This window comes from Falco peregrinus, chromosome Z (assembly GCF_023634155.1).
Source record: "Falco peregrinus isolate bFalPer1 chromosome Z, bFalPer1.pri, whole genome shotgun sequence".
NCBI lineage: Eukaryota > Metazoa > Chordata > Aves > Falconiformes > Falconidae > Falco > Falco peregrinus.
In genome coordinates, this window is record NC_073739.1 from 40,516,876 (window position 1) to 40,540,879 (window position 24,004).

At 36.7% G+C, this 24,004-nt stretch overlaps 1 protein-coding gene across 8 annotated transcripts in view; it reads left to right on the top strand.

Annotated features, from left to right (window-relative positions):
• Nucleotides 1-24,004, top strand: part of FANCC (FA complementation group C) — a 91,238-nt gene that overhangs the window by 50,180 nt on the left and 17,054 nt on the right. For all 8 annotated transcript variants that reach the window (XM_027791360.2, XM_055791348.1, XM_055791351.1 and 5 more), the window contains 5 exons: nt 9,440-9,559; nt 10,361-10,425; nt 14,186-14,350; nt 17,277-17,433; nt 23,308-23,360. In XM_027791360.2, the coding sequence (XP_027647161.1) occupies nt 9,440-9,559; nt 10,361-10,425; nt 14,186-14,350; nt 17,277-17,433; nt 23,308-23,360 (560 nt within the window). The remainder of the gene's footprint in view (nt 1-9,439; nt 9,560-10,360; nt 10,426-14,185; nt 14,351-17,276; nt 17,434-23,307; nt 23,361-24,004) is intronic.

Sequence of the window (24,004 nt, forward strand, 5' to 3'; positions counted from 1 at the left end):
ATGATTTCCAAGGGTTTTGTTAGTGATTTGCAGATGGAGCTTAGGCTTTGGAACTCATCCATTAAAAAGTTGTGTGGTCTTAGCCACGTAGTAGTGGAACCTGTTTTTCCTATAGTAGTTTCACAAAAGTTAACTGAGCCTGAATAGATGAGGAAACAACAGTGCAGCTTCCCCCTGCCCCTCTTCCCATAATTTTATTCTCTGCATATCATTTGGAAATTAGGATCAGGTTGATTTTGAATTGTATGGAAATATGTAACAGGTTTCTTCCATTTTAAGAAACAGGTAGAATATGAACCTAAACATTTTAGTAAGCTACATGCATGATCAGGATGGACACAATTCATAGCATACATTAATATCTGAAGAAAAAGCATATCTGTCTGAATGGGCTTTTGAGGTTTTTTTCAGTTAAGTTTTTCTAGTAGGTTTTCATGGTCCTTTTGTGGGTTTTTTTGCCATTATTAGTTCTTTTAAAAAGCAAATTGCAGATAGGATGTTGAAGCAAAGTGAAGGAAATTGGCCTGATGTGAGAGCACTGCAAACACTGACTGAGGGAGAGCCTTACATGCTTACATGCTTCAAGGACAGAACAGGGTGAAGGGCTCTGTTGCATCAGATATAACGTGGGGATGTTGATAGAACTTGTTTTCCTGTCTGGGAATGTGTGAAAACCAATGAAGTTTGTACATCTATCAATGTTAATTTTGTGAAAGAACAATATTATTCCTGGATATCTTTTTTAACTTGAAAGCCTTGTTAACTCAGTCTAGTCATTTATCTGTAGATTTTGTGTAGCTTGATCACATGCTTAAATGGCAAGACCGTTGTCTCTGTAGGAATGTTTAGCAAAATAATTTGTTTACAATCAACTAGTCTTTCGTGGTTATCAGTGGAGGTTTAGATATGGGCACATGTCAGATTGTCATTCCAAGTGAATAAGGAGAAAAATAAGAAGCTCCAATAAATCCTAAACATATACTTGTGGCTGACAATTTTATTTAGTGTGCTGGTATAGAATTTAGCTAATGAAAACCATCCCATACATGCATGTATTCATAAACTCTGCTGAAACAAAAAAAAAACTTCCTGACAGTAAAGGTCAGAAAAAAATGTAGGAAGAAAACCCCTACCCACCATAAACTTAGGCACTTTGGCCCCGATTCAGTAAATTACTGAAGATTATTCTAAGCTTTCTTAAAGTTGATTTGAAACTGAAGTGATTTCTTTGTGCAATATCTCTGAGTGGTTACTGGAATACTACATTTGGTAAAGTGGGAGATTGTGTTGACTAGCTAATCATCAAAATACATGTGTATGCATAGTATAATGTTTAGCCTGTTTGAAATGTGCTTTAACCAGTTTTAATTTTAAAGCAGGAATTGTAGATTTTGATTAGATTATTGATAGTAAGTAGTTAGATTTTTTTTCTATCCTATAAAATACCCTCTGACATACTAAAAATAATTAAGTTGTTAACAAGTATATGCCATGTAATTTTGCCTAATTTACACACTGAGATTTTTAAAAAATATCGAGAAAACAAAATTGTGTAGAGTAAAACAGTACTTTGAAGCTACATTATGTTTAAAATCTGTATAGTGTTTTGCTACCTTATTTTCTTTTACATTTTGGTTTTGGTTAGTGGAAAATAATTTTCTATCTTTTCCTGAAACTAAGGAGCAAGTGAGTAAGAGGTCTTGTCAGCAAAATTAAAAGTCACAGACTTTGTTACGAATGGATAAATGTGTGGAAATAATATGAATTGTGTTATGTCAGCATCCTACTCACAGAATTGGTTTCATAAACCGATGGTGTTGAGATAGTCTCTGAACAAGTATGCCACCTTGTCATTTACAGACTTAGCCACCACGTTTCTCCAGAGCTGGTTGTTTTATAGTAAAAAAGTTCTAAAAATACCAGACCTGTTTGTGCTTTATTGTTGATGAGTTTTCATCAAACTCCTAAGCCTGTGAGCTTGATTTTAAAGAAAATATTGCTACAATATATCCGCAGGAATTTGGCTTGGAATGAGCTGCTGAAAGCTAGCAAACAAACATTAATTTACATTCAAACAAATCTGGGCAATGTGTATACCTTGCTTCCTGAGGACTCTAAATAATTTAGCAAGTATTTTCGTATGTTAGAATCCTACCTATTTAAAGAAAGAAATACTACCTATTGTGTAACAATTTTATTCTTTCAATAATGGTTGGAAATCATGTTATCTAATTTATCATTAATGTTTTGAAGTATTTTTAAAGCCAGGTTGGAAATAGAATTTGATCTCTTTTCTTCTAGAGCTGTGTTGAAAGCAATGGGTCATCTGACTGTACAGGGAACACCTAAGAACAAAATTGATGTACAGACTCTTGAAATCATTGCCATATAAGAAATACTCATTCCAAAATCTGATAAAATGCAAAGAGGAAATAGCACTTATTTCTAATGTTTTTTTCTGAATAAGATTTAGTTTTCCTTATTATACCTGCTTTTTCTTAGCAGACCTGAGGAAATCTGGTTCTTGTCAAAGCAGAGGGAAAGGTCAGAAACAAACTGTTACTTGACTGGATTTCAGAAATTTAACCTTGGGTGTCTTTGTTGTACTTATTCTAACAAATTCACATAGATCGTGATTTTCAGCAAAACATCATTAATGATCTCTTCTCAAAAAAAGTGGCATTCTGTGTTTTCAAGGAGAATGTACTAAAGGGGAATATGGTTTAGGATAAATGATAGATCCTTCTGTTCCATCCTGCTCAACCTGTTGCTTTGACAGACTCATCCAAGTTGGCAAGTAGAGCCCAGTAGTGTCACTGGAAAGTCCTAATCATTGTCAGGTTTGAATGGCTCATCCCAGTGAAACCACCCATCTCCTCTCTTTAAAATACATTGCTTCTGTTGATTTTCACATCTGCTTCTCAGGACATTCAGGATCATAAATACTTGGAGAAAGTGTGTTGAGAAGTTTCCAAAAACAAATTGATTTATCTGGCTCCCCTGGAATGTCTTTTAAACTGTGTCATAAATTCCAGGACAGTTGCTATGCAAATACAGTTACTAGTTTAAAACTTGTCATGTTGCCCTATAATAAAAATCAAGTGCTATTTCTGTGTTGATGTCTAATTTAAGAGGTAATTGTCCCTTTAATTCAGGCTTCTATATTTTTCCCTATTGAAATGAGTGGGAAGATATTTACTATTACAGAAAGAAGGGGGAAAAGACTTCAAAGCTTTTGGGTCCCTTCTTAGTAAAGGCAGTATCAGAAGACTAAAGCACCTTTACCCCTTTCTGGAGTTGCAGGCACTAGCTGAGTTGATAGTATTTTCTCAGTCTTGTGTTGCTTGTCTCAGTGGAGGGGCAAATTCTGTTCCAGGAAAATAATTTGCAGGCTTTCACAGATGCATGTGCTTCAAGAGATTGTTGCCTCTGAGAAATGAACTTCGTGGAGTAACTAACTCAATGAATCCCTTGTAGCACATGGAAATCAGCCTTCATTACTTAAAGAGGAGTACCAGAAGAGTTGGCTGAGCTTGACGGAAAATAGGAAGGTAGGAAATGTTTTTCAGTTACTTAGTCCTCTTTAGAGTGGACAATAATCAGGGAACATAGTGACTTGTTTTCTTCATTTGTATTCTTGAAGTCTTTAGTTTCAAGTCTATTCTCATTCCCTCCACTTTCCCTGAGTGAGTTAATTAGGGATAGCCTTGAAGTCAGTCTATAAATCAGAGGAATAAATGCTAAATCGGGCAGCCTCTGCTACAAAACCTGCTAGATATGAAGTACTGTGTTGATAAAGTAAATGATTTTATGTCTTCATGCAAATGCTCCTAGGATTATCTGTCTGTTAGAGATATTAGAAATGTCTCTGCAATGTTGAATGTTAAATTGATTTAGTTAGGATGTTACTCAGTATAAATTTCATCAATAAAATAAAGCTACTGGCAAGGTTGTTCAGCTAAGTTGGTCATTTTGAGGGCTTTTTGAAAACTCATTAATTCAGTTTCAGGCTGAAATGGGATTACGTTGCAGAATTTTAATCCAAGGCCATGGGGGTGGATATATTCTCTTGCTAGAACCAAGGTGGTTTCCTTCCTGCTTCTTACTTCATCAATAGTGAGGGAAATAAAGAAAGAAATAATTTCTGATATCACAGTATACCCGACTGCTCTTCATTTTCCAGAATCATGACACCTTATTATTTTTCCTTCTGAATGCAGCACTTCTGCCACAGACTCACCCATTTTTCTGACTCGCAGTATATGGCATTAGTGGATTAGACAGTGAGTGGTAGTTAATTTACTGCCAGAAATAACTGACTGTTATGTAAACCTCAAATTGTCTACTTCGCTGGAGTAGGCTAGGATTCATAACAGAGATCAATACAGGAGTGCATTTAGTATTGACAGCTTTCCCATCACGTACTTGAATACCTTCTGTTGGGCTTGAAATGGCTCTTTAGAAGTCGTTAGTGTCAAAATTAGTGATCTCTCCAATCTGAGGAATCCACACTGCAGCTGTATAAAATGTTATAATTTTTTCTTTTCCGAAATGCTCTGGGGGAGTTTCATAATGCAATAATGGAACCTATTACTAATTTTGAATATATCTGTAAGAACCTGTGTGAGAAAACCTCCTGAAGCCTTCTAGATTTCTCTGTAGTATTTTCTGTAAGCGTTGATTTCAAAAGTGAAAGGAGAAACTCACATATAAAGAAACATTGTTTTATACTTGGTCTTGGGGCTGGTTCTAACCAAGTTCTCCAGTAAGATGTGAAGTATTTTCTGGTACGGTCCCTTTAGATCTAAGAATTGCTGGAATATAAACATGGTGAACTTCGAAGCTTGAGGTGAAAACCAACTGTTTTCATTGCCATTTAGTTAGAAATTAGACATTCCCAATTTACACTGTATTTTTGATAATCAAGTTCATGATGTATAAGGTTAAAGAGGATGGACAAATACCGTAAGAAAATAATTACCTTGATGATCTTGTTGTTCTCAGTCAGTTTTTCTCTTTAGAGATTTTCTCTTGGAATGGTTTGCTTTTATCTTTCCATGTTCTAACTGGAAAAGTTGGTTTCTTGCAGTTACTGAGTTTGTCTTATCCAGTTTACCTGCTAAGTGGCTTTGTTTCTGGCCATTATACACCCCTTCCACATCATTTGTGTATGTCATATTCCAACCCCAGCTGGCAGCTAAGTACCACACAGCTGCTTTCTCAATCTGCCGCCCCCTGCGGGATGGGGAGGAGAATCAGAAAAAAAGGTGAAACAATTTAATAATTGAAAAATATATAATAATGATAATAGTAATAATAATAACAATTGTAATGAAAAGGAGAAATAAAACCCAAAGGAAAAAAAATCCAAGTGATGCACAATACCGCTGCTCACCACGTGGTAAGGCCCAGCTGCTCACCACTGACTGATGCCCAGCCAGTCCCAAGCAGCAATCGGCAGGCCCTGGCCAACTCCCCCCAGTTTATATTCTGAGCATGATGTTCTATGGTATGGAATATCCCTGTGGCTAGCTTGGGTCAGCTGTCCCGGCTGTGCTCCCTCCCAGCTTCTACTGCACCTGCTCACTGGCAGAGCATGGGAAACTTGAAGAATTCTTAATTTAGAGTAAGCACTGCTTAGCAGCAGCAAAAGCATCAGTTTGTTATCAACATTATTTTCACACTAAATCCAAAACACATCACTGTACCTGCTACTAAGAAGAAAATTAACTCTATCCTAGGTAAAACCAGGACAGCGTACTTACACAGAAGTGTAATGTTACAAGCGGATTTTGTGATAGAATAGCAGAAATCTGGTGTTCAAGAAACTGTTCACCTTACAAAAATCATAGTCATGGAATGGTTTGGATTGGAAGGGACCTTCAACTATAATGTAGTCTAACCCTCCTGCTGTGGGCAGGGATACCTTCCACTAGACCAGGTTGCTGAAAGCTCCATCCAACCTGACCCTGAACACTTTCAAGGATGGGGTATCCACGGCTTCTCTGGGCAGTCTGTTCCAGTGTCTCTGGCCTTCTGGGCTACAAGCACCCATGGCCGGCTCATGTCCAGTTTTTCATCTACCAGTATCCCCAAGTCCTTCTCTGCAGGGCTCCTCTCAATCCATTCATCCCCCAGTCTGCACTGATACTGAGAATTGTGAGCCAGGTGCAGGACACTTGGCCTTGCTGAACTTTCTGAGCTTTGGACGGGCCTATTCCTCAAGCCTGTCAAGGTCCCTTTGGATGGTATCCCTTCCCTTAAGTGAATCAGCTGTACCACATAGCTCGGTGTCATCTGCGGAGTTGGTGAGGGTGTGCTCAACCCCACTGTCCACTCAACCCCACCCCACTGATGAAGATATTAAATGGTATTGGTCCCAGTATGGATCCTTGAGGAACACCACTCATTACTGGTTTCTGCTCGGGCGCTGAGCTGTCGACTATAACTCTTTGGACACAGCCATCTAGCCAATTCCATATCCATCCAACAGTCCATTTCTCAAATGTTAAGAGTGAATTGTCAGTATTTTTCTTCCAGACAGCTCTCTGCTAATGCAATATATAGTAGTAAAAGACTTATTACTTACAACCAGAATTAAGTGCAGTAAATGAGCTACATGTTCTAGAAATACGGAGAACTTTCTGGATCAAAGAAAGCATTTAAACCTTAGCTGAAAAATACTTTAAATTGTTACCAAATTTCTTATCTTTGTTGCATGTATGTATATCTCTCAGGCTTTGCACTGGCAATAGCATCTGTAAAATGAAATATTTAAGACATATAGCTGAATTCTAAATGTTTTTCATCTTCAATACATATTTTTCTTCTATACCTACCTAAAACCTCCTTTTATCTTGACTGAACGATCTCCTTATCCCTGTTTCCCTTGCCCCCTTCTGGCTGCTCAGGGGTTTTGCATGTTCCAAAGGAAATGCGTAAAATCTTAGCATGGATGTAGCAATGTGCTCAGAAAAGGAAAAGCAAACAAAATCCCAACCAACCAACCAACCAACTAAACAAAAAAACCCATGAGAATGTTGCAGGCCATATGCAGACACTGATGATGTGTAGTAATTTTGTCTTGTCTTTCCCTCTATTGATTAGTCAACAATGACTATTGCACAAGGGTAAGGGGAAAGTAGTTTTGAAATTACTCTTCATGTAAAGAGTGTTAGATTAGTTTTATCCTTAGGAAAGCTCTGGTTACAGAGAGGGTCACAGGATAATGTATTTTATAGTGTTACAGCTGAATATATTGGGTTTTAAGATACTCCCTCATTTAGCTGTCATTAGCTGCCGTGTCAGCCTGTCAGGTCCTTGTCAGAGCTTTTTATGTTTGTTCTTCTCACTGTTGAAGCTTTCTGCAAGTCTTTCACTGAGCAATCCAACAAACCTTGTACTTTTCAAGCCACCTCCTTATCTCTAGCAAAAGTGGCATCCCAAGATTGTTGTTACTAACTGCTCTTTTATTTTTTTTTCAGCTTGCAGTCTGATCTCATTCTACTTAGCAAACTGTCCTATTTTGTAAGAACTACTTGTCTGAACCCTTGGTAACATTCTGAAAACAAATTTTAGCTTTAGTAATAGTTGCAAAGGAGAATAAAAATATGTACGGTTTCATATTAATAAATTGATTAAGGTGTTTGGAAATTGTACAGTTTAATAGATTTTAGCCTTCACTTTTGACATATTTAGATGCTTGTACATTTTGAAAATCCACCTTTTTGTGTCTTTTTCTTAAGAATGCAAAAGTTGCATGTGATTTACTTCTTTGAAACTCTGGGTTGCCACAGCATTTTCCTTTCTCCTTAGTTTTTGGTAAGTCACTGCATGGCAGTAAAACAGAAGTTTCTCCTGTTGAGGGCTATTTAGGAAAAAAGTTTTATAATGAAAGAAAAAGGGTATTTAGACATTTAAATTAAGGCTGCAAGGTAGTAAATTAATCTTAAAACAAAGTACAATAAATAAGGTGTCCCAGATCCTTCTTACTTATTTTGATAGTAATGAATTTTCTTAGACCTTTGGTGTGCTTCTGTTGATTCTATCTTCTGTCTCACAGTAATGAAACATGGAATACAGGGAATACATCTAATTCCAAGACTTCTGAAGCAGTTGCTTAGGGATGTTCAACAAAAGCATGCATAAATATTTGATACAGGTTTCTGAAAGGAGAAAACAAGCTTACTGATTTTTATTATTTTAGTGTCAACTCTTTCATCAGATCCCTCTTTTAAAAAGCATATATGGAAACACCCTAAGACCATGGAATTCACAGGGCTTTCATCTGAACTTTCCTTTTAATTACATGTTTTTAAAATTAAGGTCTTTTTCAGTCTTTGCTAATCCTGACCTTCTGTTACAAAGGTTTTTATACTTACTGCCATACAAAATGTAATTTAGTTTGTTCTTTAAGTGTCAATGATACATAAAGCCCTAAAATGAATCTCTGGAAAGGGAATGTAGCTGTTGTTACATCAGCATGTAGCGACAGAGGACAGGAAGAAAAAAAACCCTGTAACAAATTGAGTGTGGATCATTTGCTAAGCAACACGAAGCTACCCCTGCTCAGTTATGACAGCAGGATGCAAAAACCAGCTCAAGATTTCACCTAACAGCTTTCCTAAATGAGTTCAGTTGGGAAGGTGCTGGGCTGTAAGATCTGCCCAAAAGACAGCAGAGCTGTAGTACAGAGCTGAGGAACTGGGGAAGTGTGAAACCAGAGTACTGTCAGAGAGAGGCCTCTGTAGGTGCCTGCAGAACCAGTGTTATCAAATGTGTTAATCTGACTTTACTCTGAATCTGTCATCAAAGGATTGTTTTGATTTTTATATGAAGTATTAAAAAGTCATTATCATTTATTAAATGTGACTTAAAGCATTCTGTAGCAAATGGTAAAGAAGTAAATGTTAAACTAAAATTTTATCATTATCTTTTCAAGATAATGAGGAAATTGAGCAAAATAAATTATGAGGCCAGACCCTGAATCCCATCAAAAATACTGTAGTCTCTTGAAGGAGCGATACAGAAAATATTAACTTTGTGCTTCCTCTTCTTGATCATGGTACTGATCAAGACTACAAGTGGGTTTTTTGCTGTGTAGCAATGTGACTACTACTATCCAGATGATACCAGACTGAAATGGCTCTCAGAGAACTGAAAAACCTACTTGAGGTCTGCCTGGTTTTGACATGGATAGCCTCCATTGCTATTGCAGTTACTGAAATCCTGTGGTGTGTGAACACATGTTTGATTGTAGCAGCTGCAGCATTTTCCTTCTGGTTGATGGCAGCTGCCTGTTTTTCTGTACCAATGGTGTAAAATGGCCACAACCAATTCAAAGATCCTACGCATACACAGCTCAATAGCAGTTAGTTCTTTTTACACAGCATGTTGTAGCCTAATACATTTTTAATTCCCTTCTGTTCATTTGTCACAGAGTTTACTGTGCCATCTTCTTTCTTCTTCTAAATGGGAAAGTAATGAAGCTGAAACGAGTACATTCATATCAACTCTTGGCTACACATCATCAGATTATTATTGTCAGTTAATTAAAAATGTAAGTATTTTGTGCAATTGAGGTTTTGTTAACAATAAATCACCAGTTTGTAAGCACATACATGGAGCTGTCATTATGATAAGAAACATGGACTGAACTTTGTTTATCTTTTCTTACCTCAGCTACATTTACAGCCTTCTAAGGGAAAAAATGAAGTGGGAGCTCTCTGGAGAAATGAGAAAAATTTTTATTAGATTACACTGTAATAGATTTTCAGGAAAACCAAATTCCTGTTGCTGTTTCGTTATAACAACAAAAAAAATATCTGCCCTATCAATTTATTCTCCCTGTGAAGCTTAAATTACATATATTTATTCTGTATTTGAACATAATTTTTGGATTGTTTTCTTTGACTGTATGCACTGCATTTAAAATTATAGATGAGACCTAAATCTTAGGAAAAGTGTCTTTTACATTTAATATATAAAAATAATGGGAATAATTTTTCATAATATGTTGATCTAAATTAGATAAATCATATAAAAACTATTAGTAGTGCTCTTCTGAAAGTTTAACCTCAGCTCTTGGGGAAGCAGAGCTAAAATAAATCGCTTCCTAGTTTTCCAAAGTGGAGGGTATATAATGTATGTTAAAAAAACAATTTGCAGCACATTTTATTCAGTGATCTGGATGGCTTTAATTTGGCACCAATAATTAAAAAAATTAAAAGTCAAACTGAGTGAAAAGAGAAAGTTATTAACCTGTACAGTATGTTGAGTCACATAGAGAATCATACAATTAATGTCTGCTTATTTGTAGTATGTGTAATTAATTTAATTTTTATTTTATTTTATTTAACAGATGGTCTTTTCGTTAGTAACAGAACTCGGAGAGAATCAGTTCAATGGACTTAACATTCAGGGAAGGTAGGTATTATCATAATTTTGATATGTGTTAGTTTGGATCATTACAGTTCAGCGAAGACTTTTTTATACTTGGGCAACTTAGGCTTCAGTTTGAATGTTTTGGATATATATGTAGATAATTTTAGGTGTGGACAAGCTTGTTAACTGGTGCTTCATGTGGGAATTTTTACTTAACCTGAGAGTCGTAGAGTGGGTTGTGTTGGAAGGCACCTTCACAGATCATCTGGCAGGGACACCTTCCACTAGACCAGGCTGCTCAAAGCCCCATCCAGCCTGGCCTTGAATGCTTCCAGGGATGGGGCAGCCACAGCTTCTCTGGGCAACCTGTGTCTCACCACCCTCATTATAAAGAATTTCTTCCTAATACCTTATCTAAATCTACCCTCTTCCAGTTTAAAGCCATTACCCCTTGTCCTGTCTACTACAGGCTTTTGTAGAAAGTCCCACTCCAGCTTTCTTGCAGGCCCCCTTTAGGTGCTGGAAGGCTGCTATAAGGTCTGCCCAGAGCCTTCTCTTCTCCAGGCTGATCAACCCCAACTCTCTCAGCCTGTCTTCATAGGAGAGGTGCTCCAGCCTCTGATCATCTTCATGGCCCACTTCTTTCTGGACTTGTGCCAACAGGTCCATGTCCTTCTTATGTTGGGGGCCCCAGAACGGAATGCAGTACTTGAGGTAAAGTCTCACTAGAGCAGCCTTCCTTAGCCTGCTGGCCTTGGTTTTTTTTATGCAGCCCAGTATACAGCTGGGCCTCTGGGCTGCAAGCCCATGTTGCTGGCTTGTGTCCGTTTTTTTATCCACCAGTATCCCCAAGTTCTTCTCTGCAGGGCTGCTTTCAGTCCATTCATCTCCCAGTCTGCACTGATACTGGAGCTTGTCCTTACCCAGATGCAGGACCTTGCACTTGGCCTTGTTGAAACTCATAGACTTCATAATCATAATGGTAGCTACTCTCTCTCTCTACATGTATATATATAACACGAAGTTAACTGGCAGTTACTATAAGAAAAAGTAAAAAAAAAATAAAAAAATCTAAAGGAATATTTTCCCCTGTTTGTGTGAGTGATAGTTTAATATGACAGCATAGTAGTTACTTAGTGCTTGTTATGAATGGTAAAATTTGTCCATGCTTATTTAAAGAACCTCTCATTAAAGAACTTCCATTTGTTCCTTGGTCTGGTAGCAAACACTGCTGTGATAATACTGTGTATTTCATATATAACTATTTGAAATCCACCCAAGCACATAGTATTTCCACCCTTTAACTGCTTTCTTGGCTTGATTTTCTAAGGATGAGAGTCTGAGATGGAGAGTGGGAAGGAAATTGTGATGTGCTCTGGTCACATCGCCAGTCCAGATTTTTATGAGATGCTAATAATCACCTTGCAATATTGTGTGGGGTGTTCCTGCATGTCTAGGTGTAGTCAGTGAGAATAATCACCTTCTTCATCTGTACTACATAAATACAGTGAATTAAGCAAAAAGCTGCCACCATAAAAAAGGGGATACATTTGCCTAATGCTACTGTTATCACTATTTTTGACATGATCATGCCTTTTCACTGACCTTGAAGTGCAGATCATGGTCTTGTGTCAATCCTTTAAAAATTACCATATTTGAATACATCAGTAGATCCCTTGGTTTGCATGTAAATTAAGTGCATTCCAGCTGAAAAACAAAAGCAGAAATAAGGACTGCAATTTTTAATATAGTCTATATATTAAAATTATGTCTTCTGTTTTAAATGCATGACTCCTTTGGTCTTCAGAGTCAAAGCTGCTGCTATGATGATACTAGTTTTATGACCTATTTAACACCACATAGCCTGTAAAATTACAGGAAGGAGGAGTCTGATTGAAAAATCTTCCTTTTATCATGAGCTAATAACTTGGCTATTTTTCTGCCTTCCTTCTTGCACTGAGGTGCTTGCGTAAGGAAGAGTCAAGAAGCTGAGTTCATGTAGAGCTGACTTCAGTACGAGCATTACGAAGTTTTATTCTATGTAGAAAGCAAACACCCACATATTATAAATTAGGGTGAAACAGACTTAGCTGAAAAGCTAATGAGACTGTTGGGAAGAGAAATATTTGATTTCTACCAGAATAAAAGCAAAACTTAGGAGGATTTTTGAGTGTATGAATTCTGATACAGCTGTTTATTCGAGTTCCAGAGACAAATGTAGTTTGCAGTTAGAGGTGTATGTTGTCTTCTTTATCCATTCAGTGATGCTTACAGCAACACAGATTACAATGTCTGTTGAAATACATTGCACACAGTGGAATGCACTGTGTAGTATTCTCCAAGAACATATTTTGATGATTATGTAGAAGAAGAAAATTGCCTTTGCAGGGTTTTTCTTCCAAAGTTAAGAGTAAAGTAAACTGCTAAGGTTTGCTAATCCTGGATAAGGAATTAGAAACAAAATTTTGTAAAGGGGATTGAGTTAAAGAATCTCAGATCTGTGAACTTTACATGTATATCCCAGAAAACACTGCTGCACAATAAATATCAGCCCAGTAATTACCATTCTTATAGAAACACTTCTCATTGTAAAAGCTGCATCTTCAATGTAAGAAACCTTAAGCACGTATTTGGTTAGGTACTAATTCAGAAATCTGAGTCTTTGAAAACGCGTCAGGTTTTATTTCTCACTGTGGACACCACAATGGTACCTGATGTTCAAAGATCATTGCACTTCTGTTACAGCATATGCCAGCGACCATTAAGCAACATCTACTTAGGAGCAGCTTTAATACATGCAGGGCAGTAGAGTTAGCTCTTACTCAGAGTAACCTATAGTGTAATTCCTGTCTTAGCTCTTCATAGACTGTATTAGTGGTCTAACAGATTTTAGGTTCTTGCAAAGAATACACCCCTTTTAGTGAACGATGAAATCAGGAAAACTTTGCGTCAACTCAAGGAAGCCTTTACAAAAAATCTAGTAATTTTTAATTTGCTAGAATTCAGTATTTGAGAGTTCTTGGTCTTAATAAATGTCTTCCTGTCAAAACAGCTTCTAGAAAAATGTTCATATAGTTTCATGTGCTAGAAACTATATATACTGTGGTAAACTTGTGATTTCCTTTTGCAAATGTTATCTCTTATATTGTGTGCCATTGTCCTTTTTGTTTATGTTTCAGGTTCCACTGTCTTTATTAATTTTTAAGCATGTAGTTTTAGTGAGCTGGTCAAGTGAGTGGTTTGTATATATATTGAGATCCAAAAGCATTACATATTCCTTCAACTGTAGATTTGCAGGACAAAAACTTTTCAGCTGAGCACAGCAGGATTCATTTTCTTTGGTTCATAGAAGTTGTCTCTGTTGAGAAAGGTCAAGGAAACAATAGGAGTCCTTAGAAGCAGCTAGGTGGTCTGTTGTGAGGGTCTAGCAAACCTACATGGGAGCTGTGGATATGTCATCTTTCTTACCTGTGCTTTGCTGATCCTGGGAGAGACAAAGCATTCCCTGCTAGGAAGGGTGTGACGCTGAATGAACACAGCTGGCTGCAGTTCAGAATTGTGTTGGTATCCCTCAAGAGGTTTGCCTTGAGCACTAAACCACCAAATTTTGTCTGACTTCTCTTCAAGATTCTTCAGACAGTATGTAATGAAATGTCAACAGTCATTCCAATAAATAATTCTTCTGCAGTTAGGTATGCATCTCTTACGTTTAACCTTCTGTAATTAGTTTAATCTTCTTTTACCTTATCGGATTAAAATTTTGACTTTTTTGAAATATGATCTATATTTATTTTTCCTTCAGAGTTTCAGCCAGTCGTGTGCATGCCATGTCCCTTATCTGTCACCCTCTTGTTACTCTGCCTGATCTAATGCCATTGCTGGAAACTCTCCTTCTTTACCATGGAGGTGCATCAAAAGAAATTCTCAGTTCAGAGTTTCTGGAGGCTGTGAATGAGGCCTTTTTAAAGTAAGTAGCACAGTGTCTGTGATTTTTATGCTCTTTCCGTAAAGATTTTTAATTCAATTAAATGTCTTTTCTCTGGGTTTGTATGCTGAATGCACTGTACTTCTTTGGCATTATAGTAAAATACTTTGCTAGCAGTTGAATAGCAGAGCTCAGGTTGTAGGCCGTAGACAGCTTTAAATATTGACTGGAACTTTCTCCCACCTTTTCTCTTAAATGGAGGTTAAAGTCTTCAATAGATTTTAGGTGTTTTGTGAATGATACGATCAATTTTCATAGAACTGTAATTTACCTTTCCTATAAGCATATCAACATTCCTAACTTGACTTTTGAGAGCCATCGTTGTTTTTCTGTGCACAGATGGATCCTTATGTTTGAATGTTTCCATATTTTTCTTTATTTTTTTCTGTGACATTGATTATCAAGTTTTTAAATTATCCTGTTCTTCAGCAGGGTATTTTTAATGAGTCTGAAATTTGTGAAATATAACTTCCTTTGTTTTGCTGCCATGAAAATCACTGATCTGATAAAATTAGTCTATGGATGAAAACTAGCTGAGTGAAGCTGAACATCAGCAAGATTGGCTGTGCCAGGGAAGGAAAGATGTCAGGGAAAGCACAGCCTACTTTTGGCTGAGAGTTGCTTTATTCAAGTTGTAGCTGAGGGGCTGTATTATAAACATTTTTTTTTTATATATGAGAGAAGGCCCTTTTTGAACACTTTACTTCAATTATCCATTTGTCTCCTTTTTAATCAGAGTTTTAATTGCTTCCTCTGTACTCAGTGTCGTAAATTCTGAGATGTTCCAATGAAGATTTTTATATTGCTCCATTGAGGGGTCCAGCAAAAATAAGTAATTAATGGAAAAGCACAATTACTAATTTATTTGTACACATGTTACTAGAAGCTATGGAAAACAAGTGAAAAAGGAATGTGAAGGTCCGTAGTGAAGGATGTGTCCCAAAAAAGAGCGCACTTTCACTTCTCCATCTTTGTGGCTTCAGGCTGGATGTGTTCCACAAGCAGTAATGCAATTTGGGAAGCTTTCAGAGCAAATTCACAGGTCCAGCATGGATGGTCTATACTGATGTCATTGAGCACTGACAGGGATTGCCACTTCATAGTATGAGTCTGAATCCTTTAGATGGCTACAAAAGTTTCTTCTGACTGAAATCAGCGCCTCTTTCCTTAACTTTTGAGCTACTTGTTTATGACAGTGAGCAAAAATAGTTCAGTTCATATGACTCTTGACTAAGAGAGTCTTGCAGGGCCCTTGACTAAAGTGTATGGTTTCTCTGAGAGCAGATGTAGGCTCACACATGTTTTGCATTGGTATATTCCTGGACTGTCACTGAAGCTCATGTGATCTTAACTTGAACGTGTGTGTATTTCCCCCGCTACACACACACTCTAACAATTGAATTTTGTGTTCCCTAACTCTACCATTGTTTTCTGAACACTTGTTTTCCTTCTGAGCATGGGTGAAGCCTGCTCCAGGACATAGTGTTGCTAAATATGGAGACTTGCAGTGCTCCACAGAATTCAGCATTGTCCCAGTGGGACCCTCTGCAAGTTCAGTCTCTAGATGACTAGAGTTCACTTCCTATATGATTTTTAAATCTCGGATTTCAAGCACCTCTTTGTATGCTTATTAGATTTCTTTTCCTGGCATAATATCTATAATATCTACCATGCTAACACAAAAACAAGAAAAAAAGAGGATTATGGCAAAATTAAATAATCGCTTGTCATACTTAAGTTACTCTGATGTGCATATATGCTTTGATACTGGTAGTTAAACAGCATCCTGAAATTGAGCATTGCTTTACGATTTTGAAATGCTATGTACTTCAATATATTTCTTGTCTACAGATCTACACTTTTAAATTAAGCTACTCCATAGTTTTGAATGGAAAAATTACAGCTTTTCAGATATCAGAATTCTGAAGGCTGATATTTAAACAAATGTTTGGCAAAATACATACTTAAAAAATAGATCCTAAAATGGTGTTAAATCTTCTTTCTACTGGTATTTTTTTATCAGTAATGTTAGTTTGCATATACTCTCCAGCCTAGTTTTAGGTTTTTTAATCTTCACTTGATTTAAGACCAACGCATATTTTTCTTGTTATTTATGTATTTTTTTGCTTTTAACATTTTAATTTGCATCTAATATGATATCTGCAAAAATATGTGAGGATGTTTTGTGCGGTGGTAACTCCTCTTCTTGGGTGGTTACTTTAGTATATTTGATTTATGCTGGACCACACCAACTGTGGTGGTGTTTTAAAACGGGCTACGCCTTTTATTTCCTAGTGATACAGCACTGTTTCAGCTAAGCTATAGCTGAAGGCTTTAGGTGAAGAGAGAATTATTTTCTAAACCATTTATCTTTTACAAGGCTCTGGTCAGTGTTGGTGGGATGAAGACTTACCTACCTCTTCCTCATATTTTTTTTTTCCTTATTTCTCTGCAAAGACAGGTAATGCTTTGATTTAGCCAGCAGTAATACCATCGAGGACCTCACTGCTTATCTGTCAGCTGCTGACACTTTCTGAGCAGACCCACCTGCAGGAAGCAGTCTGGGTTTCAAAGAGCTCAAGTGTGGGGCAGGACCTTTCTCTAGAGTGGAAGGGAACTCCAGACATAAACCTTCCATTTCCATTTTCTGGGATCCATTATAATGAAATTTTTTATGTTTTAGACATGTGATAAGGTTTCATTTGTAGATGATGGTGATTTGCTGTTATTCTTTGCCATTATTATTTGACATTGACTGGGGTACTTTGAACAAGATTCCGCTCCCTTGTTCCAGGTTGGTTGATCTTTGTGTCTTCTTTTTCTCTAATGTACTTAAAAAAACACGAATCATTTTTGTCTTCCTTCCACTACATCAGGGAAAAAAACAGTATTTTTCTCTCTAAACCAGGAAGAAGATCTCCCTCCCTGAACCAACTGTCTTCAGCCTCTGGCTTCGTCACTTACCAAGCCTTGAAAAAGCTACATTGTGCCTTTTAGACCAGCTGGTTTCCATTCAGATGAATTCACTGGAAGAAGTGGCTTGTGTCATAAAAGACTCACTACTGGTATGTGCAGTGTGTAGTATGTTTGATACCGACTGCTCTGTCATGCTTCAGAAATGACAGAGAGTTTTCAAGTACATCAGTGTATTTCAGGGAAACGGCTGTCCCGTGGCATGTAACTTGCTAAAGCAAAAGCAAATCCTGAGTCTTATAAACGCCACTACATTTTTAGCTTTTACACTGAACTGGTAGAAGAGAAAATACATTTCATTCAGTGAGGAAGAATGGATGAAGAGACGAGAATCTTACTGGTGGGGGTGCAGAGTACCTGCCTCTGTCTTAAAAAAAATTAAATTTTAGCCTGGGAGGATTTGAATCTGTTTTTACTTCAATCGCTGTGTCCTAGAGAGTTTAGCAGTTTAAACAACTGAAATTCCTTGTAGATTATTTTATTATGGACTGATTAGTTACTTGGTTTTGTTTGCAAACCTGAACAAAATTCTTATACACAAAACATTTGCTAAACTGTAGTTAAAGTTCTTTTTCAAATGCTGAGTTGTTCAGTGCACCAAAAATCTTTCCTATGAGAAAACATGACATAATACCTTTTCCAAAATAATGAGCTAGTTTGCAGCACTAAATGCAAATTTAACTGCTAATTATGATGTGAAATGGCATGTGTGCTATGCACTTAAATTATGTATTCATAAAATAGACATAAAAAATGGCACATGGTATCTTATTTTCAGCCTATGAAACTGCTTACAGAGTGTGTATTCTAGATAGGAAAAGTTATAGCCTTCCTTTTCAATTGGAAAATTTCAATTTCTGTTTTAGGGATCCATTATGATACTTGCAAATCTTGTAAATGCTTGGCATCAACAGCACTTCATATCTCATCTAGGGATCTTAAGTATTCCTAAAGACAAGGCTATATACAAAGCCTGTGCCTAATTTTTCTGTGTCAGATGTACTTGAGTTGAATACAGTACATGTTACCACACGTGACTGAACAAAAAAAAAAAAAGTCTAGGTTATATATAAAAAGTAAAATCTTTGTTTTAATTTTATTGTTGTTTATTAACAACGTTCATATTTACCTAGTCTTCACATCCTGATCCCTGAAAAGAAGGGAACGTTACAGTGCTAGCACACTTAGATTGTCCTTACTTTCCGTTGCTCCAAAGACTTTGTGCTTTCAAAGTAAGGTATTTACAGAGTAGAAAGACCTATGCAGCAGCCTTGAATGCTGGTTTAGAGAGGACATCCTGTGGACAAGGAGTGGAATGAATGGAGGTATAAAGAAGGGAGCAGTTGGAAGATGGATACTGCTGATTTATAGGCATTGATAAGAGGGAAGGTGCATAAATGGGAGATGGCATACCAATTAAAAACAACAGGATGAGAAGCTTCAGAGAGGCAGTATAAGAGGAAGATCTAATCCTCAAATTGTGTTCTAGAATACTTAATGGTGTTTTGTACAACTTGCACACATGGTACTATAAAGATACTTGTGTGACATTAGATATGTCAATGTTTTGAATCCAACAGTATGATTAATTTAGCCTGCCTGAAATATATTTAAATATTTATTTAGGAGTCTGGGTATGCATTTTTTGGCAGTTGGATTACGGTATTTGAGGGATGTGACCTCTGTTTGCCTTATGGATATCATAATAAGAAGTGGAATCATGAGACAAAACTTGATTTATACATGTTTTTCCGTTTAGAAGAAAAGCTCTATAGTACAAATAGGCAGAAATATGTTAGTGATTTGATTGTAGTATATGATAAGAAGGACGTTTCAATAAGCTTTTACATAATTGCATTGTCATTTATCTAAATAAAATATCTTGATGCAGTAACCAAACTGTAAATAAACCTCACAGAGATCCATCGTACCCAGATAGTTGTAAACCACGATACTTTTATTACGAAAGATACTTGACATGCAATACTCTTATATTTTAATTCCAAGAGCAATTGTAGTGTTGATGTCCGCTAATTTGTCTTTTATATGGTTCGCTATTAGATTTGTGGGTTTGGGGCTAAACTGGAATTAGTATTGGAAATTCTGTAGTTATTCAGAAGTAGTGAAAGCAGGTGAAATGACCATCACAAATGTCGTTTAAGCTTCTTCAGAATTTGGTGGGTGAGTGGATGTCTTTCTTTCTAAGTGACTTTAAGGCTTGTACATGTGTGTTAACTAAAATTTAAATAAATACACATACTAGAATTTTACGTTTAATCAGAAATGCAGATATGTATATAAATAAAGCACATCTGTAAAAGGGGATGTGAATGAATCAGTGTCAATTATAGTTCATATTCAGTTCTTTGCTTTCTGAAGTAGTTTTATTTCTTTCAAAGTTACGTTGCAAGAAAAGTGCAGTAGATTGAGAGGGCTTAAAATTTGCTGGTTTCGCCTTCATGAACCATCTGTCATTGCTGCATTTTGTTTTTCCACCTTGTCAGCATTCCTAAGTCCAGCCGAGTATCAAAATTATGTTTCACTCTGCAGTTAAAGCTCTAGCTGTAGGGTCTCCCTTGCTGTTATTTTCACTTTAGCATTTCAGAGCAAGTAGTTTCAGTGGGTGATACGGTGACTCGCAGTGCCTACCAGTATACCAAGCTGAAGACTGCTCTTGTTCTCATGCCCTTGCACTGCCCTTTTGCTGTGCCTTATCCCGAAGTTCCGAGACCAACTGGATCCACCCTCACCTTTCACTGGGAGCTGTGCAAACGAAACAGGCATTAACAAAGGAGAAAGGAGGAAGGATATAGAGATAAAATAAGAAATGTTTTTTGTTGTTGTAATACCTTCTGGCTAAGTTACAATTAGTTCCCACAGTATTGCTGGTCTTCAAAACCTGTGGTGTTATGGTAAATTTTTTGAAATAGCGCACACAGATTTATTCATAATGTTGAAGAATTCAGGAGCTTTTTAAACCTCTGTAAAAAGATGTTTATGCTTTAAAAGTAAGTGTATGCTTCAAAATAAATCTAGATTTGGACTTGGTATAAGAAAGATATTAAGTGACATTTCTTACTTTTATTGGTAAATATAAAATTCAGGAATACAGGTAGATATACAATTTGGAAATACAGACAACATTTGAAATACAGCCGTGTAGTTGTTTCCTAAAGCTAGATGTTTCTAACTTCAGAAATGCGTCCAGTTAATTGCATGTGAGTTTGGAAGTTGAGAGAACCAGTATTTGTGGTGCTGCCACCTCAAATCTGTTGCTGTGTGATCTTGGGCACAATTTGTTTCTGTATGTTTACTCTTACTTGTGGTTGTTACAGAGCATTCTACGATCTGAACAAAAGCAGTATATGATGATTAGTGTGTTCCTCTTTGTGCCATTTACTTGCTTCCTGTAGATACAAATTTCTTTTTCTTGCTTCTTTGTTCAGTTCTGGCTTTGTACTGTAAATTAGTTATACACAATTCTTCTTTCTGGTAACACAGATAAAAAGTAGTGTAGTTCTATAGAATTTGTGTATGTCATACTTTATGTTGCAGTGTATTTTTCCTGTTTCATTTCTTTCAAAAATCCCAGTGGTTTTGTGTGTGGGTTTTTTCTGAAGAGGCACATGTTCTTCAGATATGTAATCATAATATCACACGTGCAGCTCCGATTCCCCATGTCTGCATCTTTTTGGTTTAGTGTGTGTTGTGCTGTATGTATTGTGCATGTTTTAAAAGTAATGGAACAAGTTCCTGGTAAATAGTATATTTTGTTTTCTGAGTTTTCTGTGAAAAATACTTTGTGTGGTCACAGGCAACATTAGTAAAATATGACATGCCTTTTTATTTTCAAAAAATAAGGTAATAAAGTCAACAACATGAAAGCCCTATGAGGATCCCTCCTGAAGTTGATAATCCCTCACAATGCAGAATTGCTGCTGGCTGCAGCAGAATTGTGCTGCCTGCTCTAGTCCAGCTACACAACAGGCACATCTTCAGTTTGCCATGAAGACTTTTTGTGCTATGATAGCATTCTTACTCTGAGTGCTTGCAAATTAGTTTTGTGGCATTCGATAACAGTGGGGTTTGTTTTTTGGGGTTTTTGTTTGGTTTTTTTCCCTTTTGAATACCGGTGATTAAATTCATATTGAGTTCAGTAGTATAGATTAAATACTAGGAGCTTATTAACTGTCGTTTTATGTAGCGAGCAGTGTAGATTGCTTGCTGCTGTCTGGCAGGTGCGTTTTTCATTGTTGCATACAGCACATTTATTTTGGTCTTGTTCAAAAGAACTATGATTTAATCTTGTGATGTGCGGCAGTGTGCTCATGACCCTTTCTAGTTTATGTTCAGCCTGTCCTAAGCAACAGTGGGTTGGTATGTCATCATAGAAGTATGTGTGCAAAGGTAGGCAGAGTGAAAAGGCAGTGGAGAAATGGCTGAATTCAACCATTTATCCATCAGGACTGGAAAACCTACTTTGTACTTTCCAGTGTTTTCACAGAATTGCAGAATGGTTGGGGTTGGAAGGCACCTCTGGAGATCGTCCAGTCCGAGTTTTCCTTGTGAAACAAAAAAGAGATGAACGTGTCGCTTGTGTCATCGAGCCATGTTTTTTCTCCCCCTAGCAGTGACAGTTTGGGGACCCGCCTTGCAACAAGCTGCATGCTGTTCTTCACACATCCGAGCACCCGGCTGTAAATACTGCCGAGCACTAGGTGACGCACATTCAATAGAATAACTTGGCTACAGCATGTGACAGGGTGGTAAAACATGACTAAAGAGGTGCCACCTCGTATTTCCAGTATGGCAAAGACAACTGTGAGAAACAAGGAGCTTTTCTAGATAGTTGCTGTTAAAGGCTGTCTCTGTTTTCTGATATTGTCATATAGGTATCTTGTAAAATAAAGCCCTTATTCTGTTTGTGTGCAATTAAAAAGAAAAAAAAATCTATTCTACTTGGTACTTTTTAGCTTGAAGCAAATGCATAAATGTTTTCTTTGCAATAGTGCATCAGGCACTTAAAGCTGTTACAATAAATGCCACTTATAAATGCTATTACTTCCATGCATCCTGAAGGTTACAGAATGCATTTTATTAAACATCCATTACTCTAGAATGTTCAAGAACTATATTCTTACCAGGTCTTCAGGTGCTAGCTTCAGAAACACGAAGCACAAATTTGTTTTTTAACTTAGGCAGATATACCTTTGGGAATGTGTAAGTAGTTTTTTGATCTTGGTACTCTACAAAAGCCTAGTAAATCTTAGAATTTAAGGATATGGGATTAGAAAGTACGTTGTTAACTAGTGTGTGTTTAATATAACAACTTTTCTTAAAACAGACTGTTACGTGGTAACATGATAAAAAGCTTCACTAGTTTAAAAAGACTATTTTGATGCACTGAGATATTTAGCTTGTACTAGCAACTATAAAATTCACAAAAGAAGATAATACGGTGAAAAAACATCTTGGGCCAAGATGTGTGTGGTAGTGCTAAAGGCAAAGGTGATAAAATAAATTTAATTTCTGGAATTTAATTTTGAAGATGTAGTGAGAATCTCAAAGCACACCCAAAAGGGATTGTCTGTGAAGAGGAATTAATAGCTTTTCATAAATCTGTTCCCTGTCTCTTTCCTTTAGTAATTACATGCAACAACCTGTTCTATCTGCCACCTTTAGTATTTTTAGTTGTTGTTTGGGATGCCAGATGTTTGCATTCGTCAGCTGTTTAGCCTGCCTGGTATTGCTGCGGATCTCCTTCTGTGACTTTGATGTAGTCATTTTGCAGAACCTAATCCTAAGGAAACCTGAGTGTTTTTAGTAAGAGTTGATCTGACATTTACAGTTTAATAATTGCAATGTAATAGCATTCATGAGTTAAGCTGTAAATTGTACAGGGGCGGGTGGTTTTTTTTAGTTGTTTCTTATTAATGACTGATTTTCTTTCATTTGTTTATCAACAGCCCCAAGCAGCAAGCCATCCTGCCATTTTCAGAATTGTTAACGAAATTTTCAAGTAAGTTTTGAAATTATAGTGGGAAGTGTTTCAAATAAATGATCAGTTTAAACACTGAGGTTTTCTTCATGAGGAGGAGTATTATGATCTGGGACGTATTATAATTATGGGATGGTGTTTTCTTTACCTTAGTGTCTCCGTCTGTGTAATATACTGCAAGTAATGAAAAATGTTAAAAATCACGTGAACTTTACATAAAAGTTAACATTATGATGATAATCATTGATACAGTTGACTACATTGTATCTTTTATATTTTATCATATATATCTGCTAAATTAAAATAGCCTTTAAAATGTATAATTTATTTTGTATTTCAGTAGATATTTGATTTTGAGGTGAAAATTATAAATGCTGAAATACCTTGTCCCATGCCAGCACGAAGATGGAATTTAGCTGCAACACTTGCACTTACCAATGGAGCCTCTTTTACATTGTTTATAGTCTTCAGGATTTATATCAGCTATGCTCTTAATGGTATTAAACTGTTGATCTGCCTGTTAATAAGTTTGGGTTTGAATGCATTAGTTTTAAGCAATATATATTATTTACCACGTGGGGGCTTCCAGTCCTTTCTACTCAGTTTTCAGTGGCTTTTTCTCTTCACTTCGCTTGGCTTACTCTTTTCACATAGGTCTGCTGCTG